Source organism: Numenius arquata, chromosome 10 (genome assembly GCF_964106895.1).
Source record: "Numenius arquata chromosome 10, bNumArq3.hap1.1, whole genome shotgun sequence".
Taxonomy (NCBI): Eukaryota; Metazoa; Chordata; class Aves; order Charadriiformes; family Scolopacidae; genus Numenius; species Numenius arquata.
The window spans coordinates 24,403,110-24,425,348 of record NC_133585.1 but is presented as its reverse complement, the minus strand read 5'-3'; the positions used below and the strand labels follow the sequence as shown (position 1 = coordinate 24,425,348).

The window sequence follows — 22,239 nt, the reverse complement described above, 5'->3', positions numbered from 1 at the left end:
TCGGCTTGCTGTCATCTGCAAAGTTGCTGAGGGTGCCCTCAATTCCTCTATGTCATTGATTAAGATATTAAACAGTACGCCAATACCAACCCCTAAGGGACACCACTTGTCACTGGTCTTCATCTGGACATTGAGCCGTTGACCGCTACCCCTGGATGTGACCATCCAACCAATTCCTCATCCACCAAACAGTCCATCCATCAAATCCATCTCTCTTTGGGGGACCATGTCAAAGGCCTTAGAGAAGTCCAGAAAGTTGGCATCTGTAGCTCTTCCCTTGTCCACTGAGGTATTCACTCCATCATAGAAGGCCACTAGATCGGTCAGGCAAGACTTGTCCTTGGTGTAGCCATGCTGGCTGTCTCGAATCATCTCCCTGTCCTCCATGTGCCTTACCATAGCTTCTAGGAGGATCTGTTCCATGATCTTCCCAGGCACAGAGGTGAGGCTGACAGGTCAGTAGTTGCCAGGGTCCTCCTTTCTACCCTTTCTAAAAATGAGTGCAATGTTTCCTTTTTTCCAGTCACTGAGGACTTCACCTGACTGCCACGACTTTTCAAATATCATGGGGAGTGGGTTGGCAACTACATCAGCCAATTCCCTCAGGACTCTGGGATGCATCTCATCAGGTCCCATAGACGCGTATGTCCAGGTTCCTCAGGTGGTCACAGACCTGATCTTCTGTTACAGTGGAAAGGACTTTTCTCCCCCAGTTCCCTGTCTTGCAGTCCACCCACTCGAGTTGTGGGGAGAGAGGTTGCCAATGAAAATGGAGGCAAAAAAGTTGTTGAGTTTGTCAGTCTTGCTCATCAGGATGGGTATGCTTTCTTTGACCTTCCTTCTCTGGCGAGCATACCTGTAGAAGCCCTTCTCATTATTCTTTGTGTCCCTTGCCAAGTTCAGCCCCAGATGAGCCTTGGCCTTCCTGATCCCATCCCTACACAACCAGGCAGCATCCCTACACTCTTCCCAGGATACCTGTCCCTGCCTCTACTGACTGCGCATTTTTTCCTTCTTGCCCTTTCGTTGGAGCAGGCTGTTGTGCCCAGCAGCACTCGGGGGCACTGACACCCTCCTCTCTGGGCAGGAGCCCCAGACACCAGCGTATGGGTGTGCTGCAGCAGGGAGAGCGTTTCAGGTCCCACTACGTGGCCCCATCAGGTCACCCACTCAACTGTGCCACGTGGCCCCATTCTCCTGGAGCTGGTCAGCGTCTCGCAGCCCGGGGCACCGGGCAGTCTCCTTTTCAGATGTTGTTTCCACCGATTACTTGAATCGTAGATTTGATGCTACCAAGCAGGACAGGCTTCTTCAGTCAGTTCATTCCTGTGGCAAGGAAGCTGCCTTGGCGTGCAGTGCTTTACCTGGCAGCGTAACTGCTGCTAAATGGTTTTCCTTTGCCATGCAGAAGAGCAGTTGCATCTCTAGAGATAGAAGGCAACTATTTCCCACGAGACTCTGGCCGTTCAGTTACTTTTGGGCTGCACGTTGGAGATGGGATGAAAAATGGTGATCTGCTGTGTCCCAGAGCAGGAATATTGAAGGTGCGGCTCTGCCTACCAGTGACTTGACAAAACTCTCCCTGGTCAGTTTGGGTTCTTCCTCCTCCTCCTCTTAGTCCTGCTCGCTCATGGTGGGAGCAGAGCTGCTGCAGTCAATTCCTCAAGTTCTGCTTTGAAAGCAGCAGCACCACAGGACTTCATGTCTTCTCTGCTGGAAGTACAAACAAAAACCTCTATAGGCTTTTTTTTTCCAGCCCAATTACCTATGCAAAAAGCCATACTGAAGCCATTACTGCCACGGAGCCTTTCCAGCTACAAGAGACTCTGCAGAAAACTATTGCCTTCCCATATACAGGCAATTTTTAGGATGACTGGCAAAATGCTGCTGATATTCCAGTGGTAGATTGACATTTGTATTGCCTAAACCTCTGGCCCCGATATGAGCTGAGCTGTAGGGAACAGGCGCTTCCTCGCTGGGCATTTTTTTTCAGCTGGCCATAAGCCTGCTGCCAGTTCCTCTTAACACCTGAGCAAGCTGGTCTTGCTTGGTTCATACCGAGCCTCCTCCCAGGTGGAAAGGCTCTTGCACGAACACACACACACACACACACACGACGTCCTGGTTGCTGGGGTGAAGGTGTGAACATCGCAGGTGTGCTGCACACAAGGATTCCCCGTCTCTGGATATTCTGATGGGTTTTGTGCAATTGCTGCGGATGGGTGAGCTGAGCTGGCGACTGCACAGGCTGATGTTGGGCTCTCTGCATTCCTGTGGCTGACCTGCCTTTACCCCATGACCACCAGAGTTGGCACATCCTTTTGTAATTCACTAAAATATTGATGACAGGGGTTTTCAAGAGATACTGAGGAAGTTTTACAGGGCCTGGTAGGATGACGTTTGGGTAAAAGCACATCATTAGAAAAAGTATGGCAGTTATCTAATTAACAAGGCTATTCAATATTATAACAACTGTCAAGCTTTCTTTTAAGAACCCCGTAGCAATTGCCACTATTTTCTAAAAATACAGACCTGCTGTTGCCCACCGCAGATGCTTCTGGCTGTACTCACCTGGAAAAACTGTCAGGTTTCAGTGGAATTTTTCAGCACTCAGAACTCCACAATTGCAACCAAGTGATTTTCTGCACCACTCCTTTTCCTACAGCGTCTTTTGCTGCTTTCTCTTCCCAGCATCTACTTGCTCAGATGTTCACCATCCTTCTTTGAAACACCCTCAACTCTTGCTAGTACCATGCCCTCCACAAGGTCCAAAGCCGCTGCTAAGTCACTTTGAGCACCTCGTTCCTTCCTTCTCCAAGTCCTCTACTGCAGCCTAAGGGGACAGACAGCCTTCTCTCGCAGCAGCTGGTGTGCTGGGGGGAAAAGCTCAGTCCAGTAATATCTTTCATTCACTCAACATCCTAACAACGCTCCTAAGACTCCCCGAGCATCGATCGGATACACTACGTTTACCAAGCTGCTAAAAAAAAGCTGAACCTAGGAATGTGGATGCACAAAATAAATCCAGGTTTTACTTTGCAGAAACAAACCGCAAGCTCTCTTAACTGCCTCGTGTTCCATAGCGCAAGTGAGTAACACACCTCTGCAAGAGCTGCTTGCAAACCTCCTCCCCGGGAGAGACATTAAAAGACACAAACGCCACAAGAAGAAAAAGCGCGTTGCATCCTGCTACCGGCCAAGTCTAAGGCTTCAAAGTTTTGCCCGGGATTCTCACCGAGCTCTGCGTAGCACCCTGCTGTCTTCAAGGGTGTCGCAGAATCCTTCTGCTCAGTCGGAGCCTGACTCTTGTCCAGCCAGTGCATGTGAAAAAAATAAAAATGCTTTCTCAGAGTTTAAAAGAAATTCTCACGTTGGCTAAACTACCTAGTGCTGGCTTGGCTGACGCATTTTGGCCCTTTATGAGCTGTGCCACAAATCGCCGTGCGCAGCAGCGTGCCAGTAACCAAGGGTTTATCCCTGGGGGGAGTCCGGCTCATACTGAAAATCCAAGCTAGCACCTGCATCAGAAGCGGGCCTACTGTTAACAGATTTATTTTAATATTTCAGTGAAAATCTTTTGTGGATATTTGTCAGTGCTGAAGGAGTGCAAAAAAAAAAAAAATTGTATCTACGGAATAGTATAAATGTTTATTTTTCTTTGTGATTTATCTGACTGTTTTATTTGTACAATATAGAAAAGTGTATTCTTTGAATAGGTCTAGTAAATATAAATTTATTTTTTCTACTTTTAGATGTAAACAGAACTAGAAAATGAACCCTTGCCCCATTCCCAATTATTTTTATGTAACTGGATGAACTTGACTGTAAATCTTGTCCAGCAGTTTGATGCAAATGGCTAAGGAAGTACAAAACCCAATCCACACATTCTACACCAGGGAGAGGGATCCAAGCTTAACCTCAAAACAAAATAGAAGAACTAAGAGCATTTGATTGCACCTTCCAAGTCTTTACAAGCAAAATATTCTCAAGCAATGCCATCATACATAATTACAACTGTAATCTAAATTTCACAAGTGTTTTTGCACACCGTATATAAATACACATCACAAAAGGTGCAATTTAGAGTAAGACACGGAATATATACAAAATTAACATGGATTGAAGTCTAAACAAAAGAAGGCATATTGCAATCTGTTTGAAAAATAACGTAAGTAGGTATTACTTTATTCACTTACACTAATTTACATTTATACAAATCTTACCGGACATACTATATTAGGTCACTAGAAGTAAACTGAATACCCGCGCTATCTACATGTAAAGTTACTGCACTGATTTTTTAGTAAATCCAAGTCCTAATTATGGAAAAAAAATGGCATTTACTTACACAAGAGGTGGATTCCCTTTTCAGAGATTTGCACAAATATAGTTGCTATTTACGCTCAGGGAGGTGTTAATAGCAGTCGGGGCCCTTCAGATGCTATCTGGCAGATCAAACCTCGTCTGCGACAGCCACAGCAGGCCTGCCACCACTGCTGCCCCCCTCCCAGGGCCTTGATGCCCCCCAGGCATTTTGAAGAGGCACCAGAGAAGGGTCAAGGAGAAAGGGCCTTCCGCTCAGTGCGCAGGACTGTGGGGTGAAGACGGGAGTGGAAGCATCCTCCCATCCTATTGCCACTGCACGCGTAGGCACTTAGCTGTGCTGCTGCTTTACCTAGCCCCTCGCTTTCCCCACCTGGCCCTCTTAGAAAACCTAGAGAAAGAGCTCTGCTGCATTTCTCTGTATTTACAGTTTTACACGAGGAATACAAAATCGTGTTTGGAAACACCTAGCTAGTTCAGGCTTCAATGAGACAAGTAATAAAAATGCCTGTGATTAAGCATAGTTATTGACGTTCACGGTAGGTAAGTAACCTACCAGGTTAATTTTGCAAATGTGTTCCACTATCAAAAATGTGATCTGAGATTGCCTGTAACAAATACTGAAAAAAATCCCCTGTCCTCGCCTATACACAGATTTCCCCTCCCTCATCGCTTTGCGTAAAAGGATGTGTGTCTGTTTTGGTAGCAATCCTGATTCTGTGCTAGCATCCTCTCTGATGACAGTTCTCACAGCCATTCTAAACAACCCTAAAAAAAAAACCTTACACAAAGTAAATTGCCAACATACAGGGAAACAACACCCTGAAAACCCACAGCCAGGCCGAACATGATCTCTACCTGCGTTTGCAAGTTTATTCGGATGCAGATTGTCTCAAGTCCTCATTAAGACAACTGTGGTTCCACCGTCTCACGTGACCTCAGCTTCTCAGACTTAAACACTTCTCCAGGGTTATCGCTGGATCTTAGAACGCACAACGGGCTGCACAGCCCTACCTCCAGTGATGGATCAGGCTGCTGCAGACCTCTGAACCTCACCTAAGCAACAGCATCCACCTGCTGCACACTTAGGTGACATTGTACACTGGGCAGACAATCTGCCATTGTGGCGTGGCTGCTCTTCCTCACTTCTAAGAGCAGGCCGCCGCTGTCTTAGCCTTCAAGTTCCAGCTTAAGAAACATCTGAGCTCTCAGCCACATTCCTATCAAAAAATTCCCCATTAATTCCATTTGCCTCTAAACTCCTTGAGCCCTGCTCCGCTAAGATTCTCCGCCACTTGTCCAATGCTAAATCTATAAGAAACCTTCTCTGTATTATTGCCTATCTGTGTCACAGTGCTCCATGCACTAAGGGAACGTGCTGTGTCAGGTCCTAAATACAAGTACTACCTTCCACTTAGATGCTAATTTTTACGCAATTTTTTTCAGAACTATCTTGCATCACTGATACCTGGGCCTGTCACAAAAAGTGTCACCCGGCTGTTGACATCACCTGTTTTTTCCTGTATGCACAAAGTGATGCAACTCCATACACTGTAAATATTATATATCATAATAATTTATATATGCCCTTCAGGCAATTATTCTGGGGGAAAGGGGAGAACATATCTAATTTTTAAGAAAACTAAGGTAAAAGCTGTACATCGGGAAGAAGAATTGACCTTTAGGCAATGTCTTAAGTATAAGAGGATTTAGCTAAGTTTTAAAAGGCTCTACATCTTGTTATAAAAGATTTTGTTTCAATCTTACACAGGTCAATTTACAACAAGCACCAAATTAACAAATATTATTAAATCCTCTATGCCAAACCAAAGTGTCCCTGTGCCTTAAGTGTTCTGTTCAGTCCGCTTTGTTATGGCTCATGTGCACGAGTCAGCAGTTCATGGCACAAGGGTCACTTTTGGACTTCCCTGCAGAGTTAATAACTCTCATCAAACACCGTCCAAACTCCTCCAGGATCATGCGCTCTGCCGCTGCTTTTGACTTGCCCATCTTCTCTGCTTGCTCAGCCTGTGCGAGAAGGCATTCACAGGTCGCGTCGGCTACCTCCTTCGTTACAAACGTAAAGGGCAGCCTGAAACAAAGACAGATCCGCTCACTCTCAGCAAAACCACACAACGCACCTAACTCCAGGGAGGGGCAACTATTTAGTACAAGGAGCAATGAGATTTCATCTGTCCCACTGCTTCCAAGAGCCTTTAGACAACCAACACGGTCACAGTCCAATGAACCGGCGTGCCATTGTGCTCTGGTGCCTGCCTTCACCGATTTACATTCTGAAACGCCCAGGTACGCAGAACAATTCTCCAGCTTTTACTCTAAGGGCAGCTCAAGGGCTACATCCTCCCAGTAAATGGGACACTTGCACTTCATGCTTTCTGTGAGGACATGGGAAACTACAAGAAGACAACACCGGGTTACACGCTTGAGCTAAGCTCGGCATGCCCTAGGTTTCCCAGAAAGCACAGTTACATGAACAAAAAGCTCCGCTCACCTGAGCTCTCCTGCTTCTACAGCTTACACAGGTAACATTCAAAGGTGATAGGGACATACCCGTCACGTACATCAGAAATAAACACATTACAAGCAACTGAAACAGGATGCTGCGTTAACTTACTTCCCACCACCGCTGCTGAGTGCTGGTGTTGGCCTTGTCAGCAAATCTGAGATTTGGGAAGATAACTTGGTCTTTGCAGCGGTCTGCTGCTGGACCCTAACTTCTGCAGCATCCGCTAAATGCATCAATGTCTTTCGCTCGGGGCTTTCTTCAAAATTTTTACAGCCAATGCATTTGCATATGGAAGAACACATGATTTTTGCCTGAAAGAGACAAACAAAACATGAGAAACCTGCTGCAACCTTGACATCAAGCCACAACAAGAAGGAGATTATTTGTTTTAATCTCTTATCAATTAGGCACTAGAAGAAACCCCCAAGTAGTAGTTTTCTCTCTAAATTCTCACCTCAAACTGAGATGCCTTCCCACAATGTATACTTAAATTACATGCAAATCAATGGTTTCCCACTCATCCCCTTCTTCACCAACCTACTGTTTCCAGTGGAACTTAGGTGGTTGAGCTATGAGAGGTCAGTCTGCCACTGTCTCTATATCCACAGATTGATCAGTCAGCTGACAGAACAGCTTTTGCCTTCCACAGACACGTGGTATATCCCAGAGCACGTGTGGGATGCTGCTTCAACTCCTCCTAGACTTGGTGCAGTAGATTTCTTTAGGAAATACTGCTCTTCAGTAAAAGACAAATCCAAGCCTGAGTTCAAAGTTGCTGCATGGTTTAAAATTAAACTTACGCAACAGAAGTGATCGATTTTGCCATATACACGGCTTTCTACATGCAAACTGCTGGAAGCAGAGATAACATTATACCAATAGAAAGGAAGAGAATATGTTATAGCAACCTAAAGAAGAGACAAAGCAAATCAAAGAAGTCGCAGCACTAAAGGGAAAAAGCCAGATCTGTAAGATGAGATAACACTTCATACCTCATAACATTCGCAGTAGTTTTTAAGACATCCCGAGCGTTTACAGTTACACCCTTTGCTGTGTCTCCGATCCGATTCTCCTTCCTTTCCTTTCCCTATTTTGGGCTTGAAGGCTTCAGGGTTTCTGTCAAGGCAGGCCTGTCAATGCAGACCCAAAGGGTCAGTCACTACATGCAGGGAGCAGGATTTAGAGGTGCAATAATGATGAGGGGATTGAGCGCACCCTCAGTAAATTTGCAGATGACACCAAACTAGGTGGGAGTGTTGATCTGCTTGAGGGTTGGAAGGCTCTACAGAGGGATGGGGACAGGTTGGATCAATGGGCCAAGGCCAATGGGATGAGGTTCAACAAGGCCAAGTGCCAGGTCCTGCATTTCGGTCACAACAACCCCAGGCAACGCTACAGGCTTGGGGAAGAGCGGCTGGAAAGCTGCCCAGCAGAAAAGGACCTGGGGGTGTTGGTGGACTGTGGGCTGAACATGAGCCAGCAGTGTGCCCAGGTGGCCAAGAAGGCCAACGGCATCCTGGCCTGTGTCAGGAACAGCGTGGCCAGCAGGAGCAGGGCAGTGATGGTGCCTCTGTCCTGGGCACTGGTGAGGCCTCACCTCGAGTGCTGTGTTCAGTTCTGGGCCCCTCACCACAAGAAAGACATTGAGCTGCTGGAGCGTGTCCAGAGGAGAGCCACCAAGCTGGTGAGGGGTCTGGAGAACAAGTCATAGGAGGAGAGGCTGAGGGAACTGGGCATGTTTAGTTTGGAGAAGAGGAGGCCGAGGGGGGACCTCATTGTCCTCTACAACTCCCTGAAAGGAGGGTGTAGAGAGGTGGGTGTTGGCCTCTTCTCCCAAGGGAATAATGACAGGAGCAGAGGAAATGGTCTGAAGTTGGGGCAGGGGAGGTTTAGATTAGATATCAGGAAGAATGACTTTCCTGAGAGGGTGGTCAGGCCCTGGAACAGCCTGCCCAGGGAGGTGGTGGAGTCACCATCCCTGGAGGTATTTAAGAAACGTGTAGACGTGGCACTTCAGGGCATGCTCTAGTGCCCGAGACTGTGTGTGTATGCGTGTGTGTGTGTGGTTGGACTCGGTGATCTCAGAGGTCCCTTCCAACCATGAAGATTCTGTAATAAAAGAACTTAAGCCTTGGCACAGGTGGGAGGAGATCAGGACATTATGCACCCACTCTGCCCTGCACCATAGCTTCAGGAGACACAAACTAAATGGCTTTCATCCAGGGTGCAAGGGAAGAGGCCCCTCACCTTTATTGCTTTTTGCCTATCATTTTCATGGTCCAGGTTGTTATAACAATTTGTACAGTTGCAGTTATTGCAGAATTCACCGTTTGCAAAACAGTCGCAATACCTGAAAAAGAAGATGCAGAAGGCATTTGTAAACATGACCATTCCATCGACGTTAGTACTAATGGCTGTAGCAGCCATTCCTAGTCTGGTGAATGCACATGTACCAGTCAGGGTAAGGGTCACCCTATGCTCAACTCCACGTGTAGAAGTGGCATCAGCCTCATTGCAAGGCCTAAATCCTCTAGCACAGGTCTAGCTGCTGTCTAAAGACACAGGTATAGCTCAAGGGTGTCTGTCTCAGGTGATGTTCACATAGCACAGGTCCCCATAGCACCAAGAGAAGCTAATGAGACTTTTTTTTTTTTTTGTAGGATGACTCCTGGGTGGCTGAGGGCCATCCTGCTGCAGCCACCTCATACCCAGTTCCTGACCCAGCCAGTCCAAGTCAGCCTTCAGGAGCTCTCATCCAGCTGAAACAAAAGGCAAGCAACTGAAATGCCAATCAACAGGCAAACTGACTAATAACAGCAACGAGCCTTTTTTTTTGTTACTTTTGCCCATAAACTGTTTGCAGCTGTGAACCGAGGCAGAGTTTGCCGAAGCAGGGATAGAGTAGAAAAGGAGTAATGAGTGGTAGACCTCATAGGCTTTGAAGCACGAGTAACCAGGGAAAGGATATGAATGAGGGTAAAGCTGTAGTTATCAGAGACCCTTTTTTAAAGGAGCCAACTATGTGAATAAAAAGCAGCAAAACATAGACAGGAAAAGCCAGTCACATTGCCATGCCTCTTATATATCTCTGCTACCTCCCACCAAACCCAAAATCTCACCATCCCACAGATCTGATACATGGAAGCACCACATTCATCCCCAGCAAAAACATAGCTTTGGGCCAAGACAAACTCTGGCATGCTTCAGTGCTTCCAGTACCACCTCCAGCTATAGCTGATGGAAATTGCTGATCCTCTTCAGTTGCTTTTCAAATCCTGCTAGGAGTGTATGTTCATTTTTAGGAGCCCAAACCCCTTGCAGAACGGGCTTCCTGTGCTTGCCCAGGGTAACACCACAAGAACTAGATTATGGTTGCCCCGGAGTCCACTACAACCCTTTACCTGGTTGAATTGCATTTTGGTGTTTTTTAGCATCCTGAATGGTTCCAGGGACAAACTCCTTCAAAAGGTTTTACAACCTGCAATAGCTTTCACAGAATCACAGAATGATATGGATTTGGAAGGGACCTCTGGAGATCATCTAGTCCAACCCCCTGCCAAAGCAGGTCCACCCAGAGCAGGTCCCACAGGAATGTGTCCAGGTGGGTTTGAATGTCTCCAGAGAAGGAGACTCCACCACCTCCCTGGGGAGCCTCTTCCAGGGCTCTGTCACCCTCACAGGAAAGAAGTTCCTCCTCATGGTTAGGTGGAACTCCTTATGTTCAAGTTTGTGCCCATTTCCTCTTGTCCTGTCCCTGGGCACCACTGAAAAAAGACTGGCCCCATCCTCTTGACACCCTCTCTTTAAGTATTTAGAAGCATTGATCAGATCCCCCCTCAGTCTTCTCTTCTCCAGACTAAACAGATCCAAGTCCCTCAGCCTCTCCTCACAAGAGAGATGCTCCAGGCCCCTCATCATCTCTGTAGCCCTCTGCTGTCCCCTCTCCAGCAGTTCCCTGTCCTTCTGGAACTGGGGAGCCCAGAGCTGGTCCCAGTGCTCCAGATGGGGCCTCACCAGGGCAGAGCAGAGGGGCAGGATGACCTCCCTCCACCTGCTGGTCACACCCTTCTTGATGCCCCCCAGGATGCCACTGGCCTTCTTGGCCACAAGGGCACATTGCTGGCTCATGGGCATCCTATTGTCCACCAGGACTCCCAGGTCTTTTTCCTCAGAGCTGCTCTCCAGCAGGTCACCCCCAACCTGTCCTGGTGCAGGGGGTTATTTCTCCCCAGATGCAGCACCCTATCCTTTCTGTCCTGTTTAGAATTCAGCAGTGGAATAGTTCTGGTCTCCAAAATAAACAGTGCCAGTATCAACCCAGAGCATCAGTGAGCAAATAACTTCTCCGAGTTCTCTTCTTTGTAGAATAGGCTACGTGCCTAAATTCAACATTCATTTGGGAAAAAGCAACTCCCCTTCTAGATGGGAAAAAGTTTTACCAGTGAAAAAGCACCTTTCCCAGAGTGAATTACCCATTTGCTCTGCCCCAATGCCTACCCACTTAAAGATATAATTACAGCAATTTACAAGAAAAAAATTGTTTCCAAACAGCATTTTGAAGGTGCAAAGCATCGCCAGTGATGCCGTTGTTCTCCCAGGATTTCTAGAGCTTTCAGGTGCCAAAGACTAAAATAAGTAGAATCCCTAAGTGTCTAACATACATTTGGCACTATGAAGTCAGCCACGTATGTTGTAAAACATCTGAAAAAACAGCTACACATCTTCCCGTGTATCACGTCTTCTGCACAACAGATAATTTTGAGGCAGGAAGCCCAGGGCACACCTCCCACATAGAGGCGGGCTACATTACACGAAAAGAAAGCCAAGATGAAAAGTTTAAACACACTTCTTTCACTTGGGTTCAGAAACTGTTGCATCATTTTCCCTTTGAGTAGCTCACCAACAATTTCCTCTTAATCATCTAGGGTTCAGGGAATCGCAGATTAATTTCAATATCTCCTCCTGTTACTGCCCCTTCCGTCTGTCCCCCCCTCCCCCCCCCCAAAAAAAAAAATAAAAAAAAAAAAAAATCAGTAAACTGACTTTGCCTCTAGTTAAAGAAACTTAGTATCTCCTGAGCTTAAAATGCTTTTATGTCAAATTCTTACAAAGACACTGAATGGAATAGCAAGATATCTCATGAGGATGAGCAAGACCCACACCTATCAGTGAAGAATCCCTTGTCCTTCAGTCACTGAAGAAAAGATACACAGCCTAGTTTTTCTGATACAGCACGATATTACTGATGAACTTCACCAAAGTCCAGTAGATGCCCACTGATGATACCATGGCATGTCATTTCACTCATTGCCACAACACCACAACTACAGCTGCTGAATGGAATTGGGTCCACCACTCAGCAAGGCTGCCAAGTTAGCATCGTATAAAATGGTAGGGTCCGTAGAGCTCACAGGAGTTGCAAAATTACACAGGCACTGCAACATCTCCACCAATATCAACAGCAACCTTAAATTAGCATCTAGACATAACATTTCTGACATGCTTAAAAAAGTTATATTCTGATAACTGGCATAAATTTTGTGATGTCAAAAATAAGACAAAAAACCCCAACAAACCAAACAAAAAACGCAAACCAAGCTGTACTTACAATTTCAAACACAGAGATTTAGTACAATTGCAAGGCTTCCTGGGACGGTTTGCAGATTCAGAAGGAATTATTCTGTGTGGGGGAGAAAAAGTGCATTTATATACATACACACTGTTTTAAATTCAAGTAAATAGCTCATAATAAAAACTTTGAAATAATCTTTATATTCCCCTTGCATTAGGTTTTTGGCTGGCTGCATTTAACTATTATATATAGTGCCTCTTCAACTCAGAAAGACCTGGGTTATTTTCTGCAAATCTGACTGCATGCCTGAAATAGAAATGAGGTGTAAAGCTAGAGGAAGCATCACAACTGAAAACTGGAATCAGGGAATTCTTCCCCAGAACCCCTCTACATGTAAGGGGACTAGATCCAACCAAGATTCACACAACATGATTGTGCCTTTCCTTTTATCTACTTGGAATTAAAAAAAACAAACAAGCAAGCAAGCTCTGGAATAATGTAAAAGCAAGCCAAATACATGGTATTCAGTTTATAGATAAATTTTGTATCAGACAGAGTCTTTGAATGCTCTTAAAACTCGGATTTTGTGTCACTAATCGCTTTTGGTGAGATTTGTTCCATCCCTATCCAGCAATTTCTGCATGTAATACTGGGGAGATTAAATCAAATCCATTTGTTTGAATAGCTGCATCTGGATTTGGGATTAGTTTGTATGCAGCAACAAAAAGCACCTTGGCATTTACAAAACACAAAAGGACTGTGCAGAACAGCTAAGCCTGCTGGATTGGCAAAGGGAAAAATAATACATTAGCTGTTATTTTCATCCTTGAAGGAAAAATACAAGACTGAAAAAAAACCAAAGCCTCCTATTGGGATCCATTTTGGGCTTTAGTTCCATTTTGCTGTTTGGCTGGATTTCTGCACATGCTAAGCATCTAGCTCTTATATCCCCCAGCACCTCTTTCCAGCAACATCGAGAAATAGCTGAAGCCTGTAACTCCCAGGTGCTGGTGCAAAATGAAGAATGAGAAGCAGGGAGCTTTCAGGTCAACTTCCTGCTATACAAGTTCAAAAACCAGAAAGGAAAACACACCTTTGATGGAGAGATTGGCTCAACTGTCAGACAGATCCATGCCCTTTAGTCAGAGGTAATAACCATACCACAGTATACTTGATTTTCTCGGAAAATCCCTTAAACCAAACTCCAACACCTCAGCTCCCCCATCCAGCAGCCTACACTGCAGGGGTTTTGTTTGCGGTTTGTTTTTGGGGTTTTTTTCCCCCCAAAACACTCACCCGTTGAACGGTAGCCGTGCTTGGGACTGGATACTGGATGTCCCTGTAAAGCCAGTGTTGCTTGCTATAGATACATAGGATGATTGTTGTAGCTAACAAAACAAAAATGTTAATGTGTAACATAAAAGAAATTAAAGTATACACAAGAGTACGTGTAGCTAGTCTTTTAATTAGCTTTTCGGATATTGTTATAAAAATAATATGCTCATAAGCACAGCTTTAGACATTTGTAGAACTTGGGACAGGCTACAACCTCCTGCCTCCGCACTTAGCATAGAAACATTATTTTAGATGATATTTTTGTTCTCTATTACAGTGTCTACAGCCACACAGATAACACAGAAACATTCAGACCACAAACAGTTCCAGCTCCTAAAGTCATGCTCATTTTCCCCCTACTTTTCCTAAGCAACCCTGCCCCAATAGAGCAGGATTGCTTCCAGCACAAATTGCTATAGTAGCTTCTTTAATATACAAGCCACTTATTACAGAATTAAATAAAAGCAAGTAAAACGATCTACATACGTGGACCCACAGTTTGTTTTTTACATCAATAAAACAAAACCTCATAAGAACCTGCCGAACGACACTGTATTGGGCTACCTTTTTTTTGTATTACCTACACACAGCCATTTTCTCCTGCTGGGACAGGTTCTGAAGACAGACCAGCACAAAAGAAGATATGGACCTACTGGGGCCAGGCCAGAAGGTACAGACTGTGTCTGGAACAAAACCTCTGAGGAGAGGTCCAACAAATGCTATTATTTAATTAAAGCTAAAATTTGTGGAGGTGGACTAGAAGGTCACAGTAAAGAGGCTTCAGAGTCAAACTGCAGCTGTGACAAATCAGAACGGAATCGGAAATTAGGTTGGTCCCAGTAATGTTATATGCTGACAGAGTCCTTGTTTGTACGGACTGGATCAGCCTTCAGCAGAACGTTTCATTTATTCTCCTTTTCATTCTGATTCGGACCAATTACTCTCTTCCTTACTGGCCATGAAGGTCACAGCCACCTGGGAAACCAGGTGGTGGTGATCACCCTGTTACAGAATAAAGGAAGTGTAACAGCACACAGAGCGCTGTCTATAAAATCAAGCAGTTACAAGTCTTAAGTGAGGAATTTGGAGCAGAACTGCTGCTGGACAGTGAGACCCTGTGACACCCTGGTAGCTGAGGACACCTCCACTGACATCTGCTTCCTCTGAGGATTGAGGGACTTGTATTCTTTTTATGATTTTCCAGTCTAGATTATGATTGTTATATTGATAAAGCAAACCACGATCTGCAGATGGTCTAGGTGATTAGAAATTGTAAGTTAAGTTGTATTATAAATTCTGTACTACACTACTAAGAAAATTTTACTACGCTGATTCTGCTTATAGAAGTCCTGTGCTATTCTGATTATAAATTCTATGCTATGCTAATAAAATCATATTAAGAAAATAAAGCTTTAATTGTAATTATGATTTAGTGCCATCATCATTCTGTCAAGGCTCCCTAAAAGAAACTGTCTGTCCCCTTAGTGTCAGGTGACAGTTGGGGAGCAAGAACCTTTAAGAGGAAGGCAGCATGTTCCACAAGAGCACTATTTCTTTATTTAACTCTGGATTAACACCATACCTGTGTGACATATTGAGCTGGAAGGACTGCATACCCGACATTTCCTGTGCCAGGTGCTGGTGCCAGTACAGTGCCCGGTGGGAGGTTGGTGAGGTTGGGCTGTATCTGTGGCAGTGGAGTGGCTGGCATAATAAGTCTTTGTTGGGGCTGACTAGTAGTAACTATCTGGGAAGTTGGGTTGATTGGTTTGGGCACTACCTGGAGAGAAAAGAGGTCTTTATGAAATCATTGTTTTGTTGATTCAAAATTTCATTAAAGTGCTAAAACCAGACTTTTTTTTTTTTCCATCTAGTCAAAATAAGTCAGGAATATGTCTTTTACATTTATCTCACCTGTTTCACAGTCTGCGCTGGCACTATGGGGACAGACATCCGCACCGGTGTTGCGTTTACCACCACTGGCTTTGCTAGTATCAAGAAACAACCTCACATTAACACACATTATTCACTCAAAGTCCACAGTTCAGTCCTCCAAGCTTTCACATGCACATAACACAGATACTTAATAGTGTAGCTATGCACTGAGATCGATTGACCAAACTCACGGCACATAACACTCATGTCTAAAGAACACCTTCGTAAACAGGTATTTGGCACAAGAGCGTGCACACACATTTCATAGCAATGGCTTAAAACTTAAAAACCAGCTTGGGTGCAGAGCTCCTCTGGACACTGGATTTCCCTTGGCAAGAGGAGAATACAAAAACAATAGCTTGGTTTGAAATCTTTTATTCCATTGCAGCTCCAGAAAGCATAGACAGAAAGCAGCAGAAACATCTGGTGCTTCTAATGCGTTTGACGTGAAAGGATCTTCATATCGCTGGAGTTCTGGCAATATGTTTGTGGGCTGTCCTGGCTTCACACAGAGGATCTTGCACTTGCCATGAGTTGCCCACAAAGCTGGTAAACTGGGGAAAAGCAACCTGAAATGCTCCAAGGATTCAGGCTCAACTGCAGAACAATTTGACATAGCAGAGCATTTCCACGCGCAAACCAGAGGTAACAACAGAATATGAAATTTATAGGAGTCTACCACAAAACTAAGTATAGCTGGGACCTCTATTACGTACTCATTTTAATCCTTACAAAACAAACAAGAAAAAACTTACTTCAGACAATACATTAGTACAAGCACTTACCCTGCTGAAGAGGCTGTGTATTTGTACTGGGATTTTGACTGGCTGATTGGGTTGAACTATTGGCTGTTGTGGCAGTAACGAGTCTGACATAATGAAATTTGCTTCCAGGTACCTGAATCTGCTGAACGTTGGGTGCAGTAGCCAACGGAATAATTGTCTTGAATTGAGACGTACCCACTCCTCCTACAGTAATGGTCTGCACCGCTGATTTCACAGCCTGTTAAGCCAACACAGACAGCACAAAGTTACTTGTACAAAGGCAGAAAGAACATCAGCGTGTTTATCCCTAAATTTGTTACTGAGCAACTCTTCAATCCATTTGTATCCTTGAGAAGCAAGTCAGCTAGTTATCCCCATTTTTTCTTTCAAAAGTAAAATAGATGGGAAGAGATTAAACGCCTCTCAACAGCTCAGAGCAAACTCGGTTCCATTTTCAATGCTTTACACCAAACACCAGAGAAAACGAGTATTTCCATGAGCAGAGTGGCTCAGTCTGCTTCCCCAGATACCACGTTTGCCAAAACCACTTCAGGTGACTACAGAGAACATTGCTCAGTTTGTATTCACAATCAAGCAATGAACAAACCTAGAAATATTCCTACTCGTAGAAACACACGGTAAGGACTCGCAGGACTCTTTGTGCTGGATGGCAGCACGACTTCTCTCTGTGTGTACAGACACGTCCTATTAAGACACTTTGTGATTAATACACAGATATCACTGTGCAGACCTTGAGAAGGAAATGTAACAGGGTCCACAAACTGACAGCTGAGGACAGGAGAAAGAGGGCACAAGCTGAGAAATGAAAGAAGCAAGAACAAGGAAGAGTAGCAAACCAAACGTATTAAGGAAAAAAGCGAAAGGGGGAAAAAGAGGGAGTTGGGCAGAATTCACAGCTGGAATAACAGTACATCTGGAATTTGCAAGACTTCATCTTTCCAATTTCTTTCAAATTACAAACTGATAACAAACAAGTGTTTATTTTATTTATACACATTCATAAGTCTACCAGTTTGACAACGACCTCTTTTTCCAGCCTTGCCCACAACCTCAAGCCTTGGTTTATTTGTCCTTTTTCTCCTTCCATCTATCCTCTTTTTGGAGCTCAGTTTTATATTCTCAGTATATTTTAACATCAATATTAAACATATCATTGTCCTTGGCATTAAGTTTTAGTATTAAATTTGGTTGATAGCATGATGTAACTTCTTATTAGGACATTTTCCCAGCTCCCCAGCTTTCAGCAACTACACGAATGAAATCTCAATTTGCAGGTATTTCACCAGAAATATAAGCCTGGTCTTTTAAAAGGTGGTATTCTCCTGGGATTTTGGTTTTGGTGGGGGTTTTTTTTGGGTTTTTTTTTTGTTTTTTTTTTTTTGTTTGTTTGTTTGTTTTTTTAAAATATACTGAGATCTCAGCAACCCAGAGCAATTCAAAATAAGCTCTATCTGCAAGCACAGACACAGCCCAAGTGTTATCACAGGGAGACAGCATGAGCAAAGTTCCCTCTAGCACACAAACTGGTGGCTGCCATCCAAGGACAGCTGGGAAAATTGTAAAATTCAAGTGACGGTTCCTCTAAGGGTATGTTCTTGAGCCCAGTGAAGACAGGTGAAATCCTTGTGTTGTGTTAGAAAGCTTTGGATCGGAACTTAGTATGTATACCACACAGCCAGCTCCATTTTGTCACATAGGGTCCTTGCATTAGGGTGACTTAACCTTTTACCAACTGTTTCAAAAAGACAATTTTGCCAGCTTTACTCTGGGGGGGGGGGGGGCGGAATGAAATAAAATCATGCTAGTGTCCACACCTCCATATCAGCATTCCAATTATCACCTGTATCAGTAATACAAGACTAGGAAAATACGTCCGAGCCCCTGGTCTCATGCTGTACATGCAACTGTGTCCACTCCCTGCTATATGCACTCTGGTTATTTACACGCACACACATCCCTTCGTGTTTACTGAAAGAGGGATACAGATATTAAGATAGAAAAAGATTCACTTAATATTACAAAAGAGAAAAAAAGTAAAAACTGTATTTTGTAAGAAAGATCAGTTTTGTCCTGTTCTGATCTTGTATTTGATTAACGCAAATCAATTTATGAAAGCTATTATGGAAAACCCTGGTACTTTTCTAGAAATGAGACATGGGAAATCAATGATTTCTAATTCTGTAGGTCTCTGACCACGGCGTCTTGCTTATGCAGACCTCTACCACAAGAATATGAATTTCATTGTGCAAACCTCAGAAACACCTGCAGCCCCAGTCAGTGACCTAGAAAGACTGGTAGAAAAGACAGAACCACCCAAAGAACCCTTCCTTGTGTCTTAAGGAGCCTTTCAGATGACTTGGGAGATTGAGTATGCAGAGATGAGAACGTGCACCACGTGGGGCTTTCCAAGTCAAAAACTGCTTTCTAACAGCACGCACTTCTATGGGCTTGCAATTGTTTGCACCCCTCCAGTGAAGAAGTCCATGCTCCTCGGGGCAATGCTGTTGCCAATTCTTAAGCAAACACCATTACAAGAACACCTTGGGACCGACCACTGCCCGTTTGCGGTTCGACACTCCAGTTTGCCGCAAGTGATGAGACAGAGACACGCTAGAAGACAAAGGAAAGCCAATCTGTACCTGGGCGGTGGTGTGGTGGCCTATAGCCTTCCCAGGGGAGGAGGGCGCTGCCTGCTGCACTGTGAGGATCTGCTGTCCTAACCCTACATTCAGTGGGATGCCGCCCACCCTCTTCTGGGGGGAGTTGGGAGGCTGGGAGGCCACTGACACCAATGTTAGCTGCTTGGCAAAACAAAGAAGCAGTTTAAATCTCTGCACAGGATACAAGACCCCATACAGCTACGTTTCTCCTCCTCATAAAAGTACAGTTCTCCATCAGTACAAAGAGTTCCTCCTGTAAACAAGGGTGCTGTATTTAATCACAACTCACACGGCTATGACCACGCAACAACAGAACATAGACACATTAAAAACTTCAAGGCATTGCTGGCTTCCAGCACCAAAAGACCCCTGCAGAAAGCTAACACTGCTTCTGGTTTGGTTTTTGTTTGTTTGGTTGGTTTTTTTTTAAGGAAGCTGAAGCTATCATCCATTGTCAGGATGGATTTTCTGAATAATAGCTTTATAATCAGTACCATGACTCTTTTATCATAATGGAAATTTTAAAGGAGAGCTGTAGGGGAAAAAAAAAAAAAAAAAAATCTCACCTTACACTACCGATTCAGCCAAAGTATAAGAACGTCAGTATTTTCAAATCTAGTTTCCAGATCCCTAGAGACCTGATCACAGTGCAGTGTTTGAATACTCATTCTATATAGTCACACCCCTTCCAAGATTGGTTTTCTACTTTCTGTTCTAAACTTCCTTCTTTATGTTTTAAGAAAACTCCCAATTTTTGAAAACATTTGCTTTGAAAAGATATTTAGAATTACTTATCTACAGTGAATTCAACATGTAACCCTAAGGAGTCCTTTCACTTTTTCACCCCCACTCATTGTTTTTTACCTCTTCCTCACGTTGCTTCTCTCACTGATAATTCTCAAGCACAAGCCCCTTCATTCCATTTGTGTAACATTACACAGCTAAAGCACGGCCAAACAAAGAGAATTCTTTAATCCTGCACTAGGTGTGATACACGATATTTAGTTTGCATGCACTACGCATCTTGTGCCCCCACCCCGACTCGGTTTCTCCAGCAATATTCCTCTTCTCCAGACAATTTTATCAAGTCTAAAAATACAAGTGTCACCATGACACGAGTCTATAATGCAGCTTACTATGGACGAGTTCGCTTTTCTATGTATTGCCCACCTGTGCCAATCTCCAGCTCTGTATTTCTCAAGGACCATTGCCAATCTTGTTTACTTCACATGTGACTAGGGAAGACTAAATTATTAACCATTTTGTGCCACCGCACAGATAAGTGCTGACCTATGAGCATCATCGAGGTCTCCTCTTAAACAGCCTCTTAATGTTTTATGAAGGCATTAAAAAAAAAAAATACTGTTTGAGCTTTTGGCTAAGAGAGAACAGCTCATCTTGGAATGGATGCAAAAGCATCCACATTGAGAGCAGCCCTGAGGAGATGGACTTGGGGGTGTTGGTGGACGAGAAGCTCAGCGTGAGTCAACAACATGCGCTGGCAGCCCAGAAAACCAACCGCATCCTGGGCTACAGCAAAAGAAGTGTGGCCAGGCAGGTCGAGGGAGGTGATTCTGCCCTTCTACTCTGCTCTGGTGAGACCCCACCTGGAGTACTGTGTCCAGCTCTAGAGTCCTCAGCACAAGAAGGACATGGACCTGTTAGAAAAGGTCCAGAGGAGGGCCACAAAAACGATAAGAGGGCTGAAGCACCTCTGCTATGAAGACAGGCTGGGAGAGTTGGGGTTGTTCAGCAGGGAGAAGAGAACGCTCCAGGGAGACCTTATAGCGGCCTTCCAGTACCTGAAGGGGGCTACAGGAGAGATGGGGAGGGACTCTTGATCACGGAGTGTAGCGACAGGACATGGGGGAACGATTTTAAACTGAAAGAGGGGAAATTTAGATTGGCTATTAGGAAGAAATTCTTTACTGTGAGGGTGGTGAGGCACTGGAACAGGTTGCCCAGAGAAGCTGTGGATGCCCCATCCCTGGAAGTGTTCAAGGCCAGGCTGGATGGGGCTTTGAGCAACCTGGTCTGGTGGGAGGTGTCCCTGCCCAGGGCAGGGGGGCTGGAACCAGATCTTTAAGGTTCCTTCCAACCCAAACCGTTCTATGGTTCTATGCTTAGGGAATGGCAAGAAATGGAGAAGTAATGCATATTTACTTAAAAGCACAGTAAGGGAGCCAATTGCAAAAAATTTAGCTTAGGCCATTACTGCAGAGCTTCATGATGTGCAATGAAGACCCTGGAGCGGTGGGATCATGAACAGCTTGTAGCAAAGACACAGAGAGGTCCGGTCAGCACTGGGCTGACCCTCTTCTTAGGGAAGTATGCTGCCTCCCTGGGGCCTGGGTCAGGGACATCAGTAGGAAAATTCCTAGTCTGGTTCAGCCCTCAGACTATGGACTATTACCGGCTGTTACTCTTTCATGTGGGTGGCGATGAGGTGGCAACACATAGCTCAAGAGTAATCAAAAGAGACTTCAGGGCCTTGGGAAGGTTAACGAGGGAATCCAGGGTGCAGGTCATCTTTTCTTCTCCCAGATGTTACAGGCAGTGACTCTGAAAGAAGCAGACGTGCTCAGTCTGTCAGTACATGGCTCCGTGGCTGGTGTCACCACCACAATTTTGGGTTTTTTGACAATGGGATGGCCTATGCAGCACCAGGCTTGCTGCCATTGGATGGGGTTCGTCTTTCTGAAAGGGGGAAGAGGGTGTTCGCTCATGAGACAGTGGGGCTCATTGGCCGAGCTTTAAACTAGACTTGTTGGGAGAGGGGGTTATTATCCGGCTTGCTCGTGACAAGCCAAGGGATGATGCTCCAAGGTCTGAGGGATGGGTTGCTAGTGAAGGCCCTCAACCTGTTGCTCTGAGATGCGCCGGGTACCCTGCGGCACACTCGAAGTCTTATGGAGATGACCCAGGGGCTCCTGAGGTAATAGGAACCGGGGAGCCACAGATAGAACACCTCAGAGGAGCCCACCTGAGGAGCAGCATGAAGGAAATGCAGCCACTCCAGCCAGTAAGTCAGCTCCATAGGGTGCCCAGCTGAAGTACCTCTATGCAAATGCACGTAGCATGGGAAACAAGCAAGAGGAGTTA

The 22,239-nt window shown here is 44.9% G+C and overlaps 1 protein-coding gene across 3 annotated transcripts in view; it reads right to left on the bottom strand.

Moving 5' to 3' along the window:
• Positions 1 to 3,628: 3,628 nt before the first annotated feature.
• Positions 3,629 to 22,239, bottom strand: part of LIN54 (lin-54 DREAM MuvB core complex component) — a 30,929-nt gene continuing 12,318 nt past the window's right edge. For 2 of the 3 annotated variants that reach the window (XM_074154648.1, XM_074154649.1), the window contains 9 exons: positions 16,478 to 16,694; positions 15,672 to 15,745; positions 15,340 to 15,537; positions 13,719 to 13,810; positions 12,459 to 12,530; positions 9,098 to 9,200; positions 7,843 to 7,980; positions 6,959 to 7,161; positions 3,635 to 6,415 (listed from right to left, as the gene is read on the bottom strand). In XM_074154648.1, the coding sequence (XP_074010749.1) occupies positions 6,214 to 6,415; positions 6,959 to 7,161; positions 7,843 to 7,980; positions 9,098 to 9,200; positions 12,459 to 12,530; positions 13,719 to 13,810; positions 15,340 to 15,537; positions 15,672 to 15,745; positions 16,478 to 16,694 (1,299 nt within the window). In that variant the 3' untranslated portion in view covers positions 3,635 to 6,213. Of the gene's footprint in view, positions 6,416 to 6,958; positions 7,162 to 7,842; positions 7,981 to 9,097; positions 9,201 to 12,458; positions 12,531 to 13,718; positions 13,811 to 15,339; positions 15,538 to 15,671; positions 15,746 to 16,477; positions 16,695 to 22,239 lie in introns of all 3 variants that reach the window. The other variant, XM_074154647.1, reaches the window with a different exon arrangement.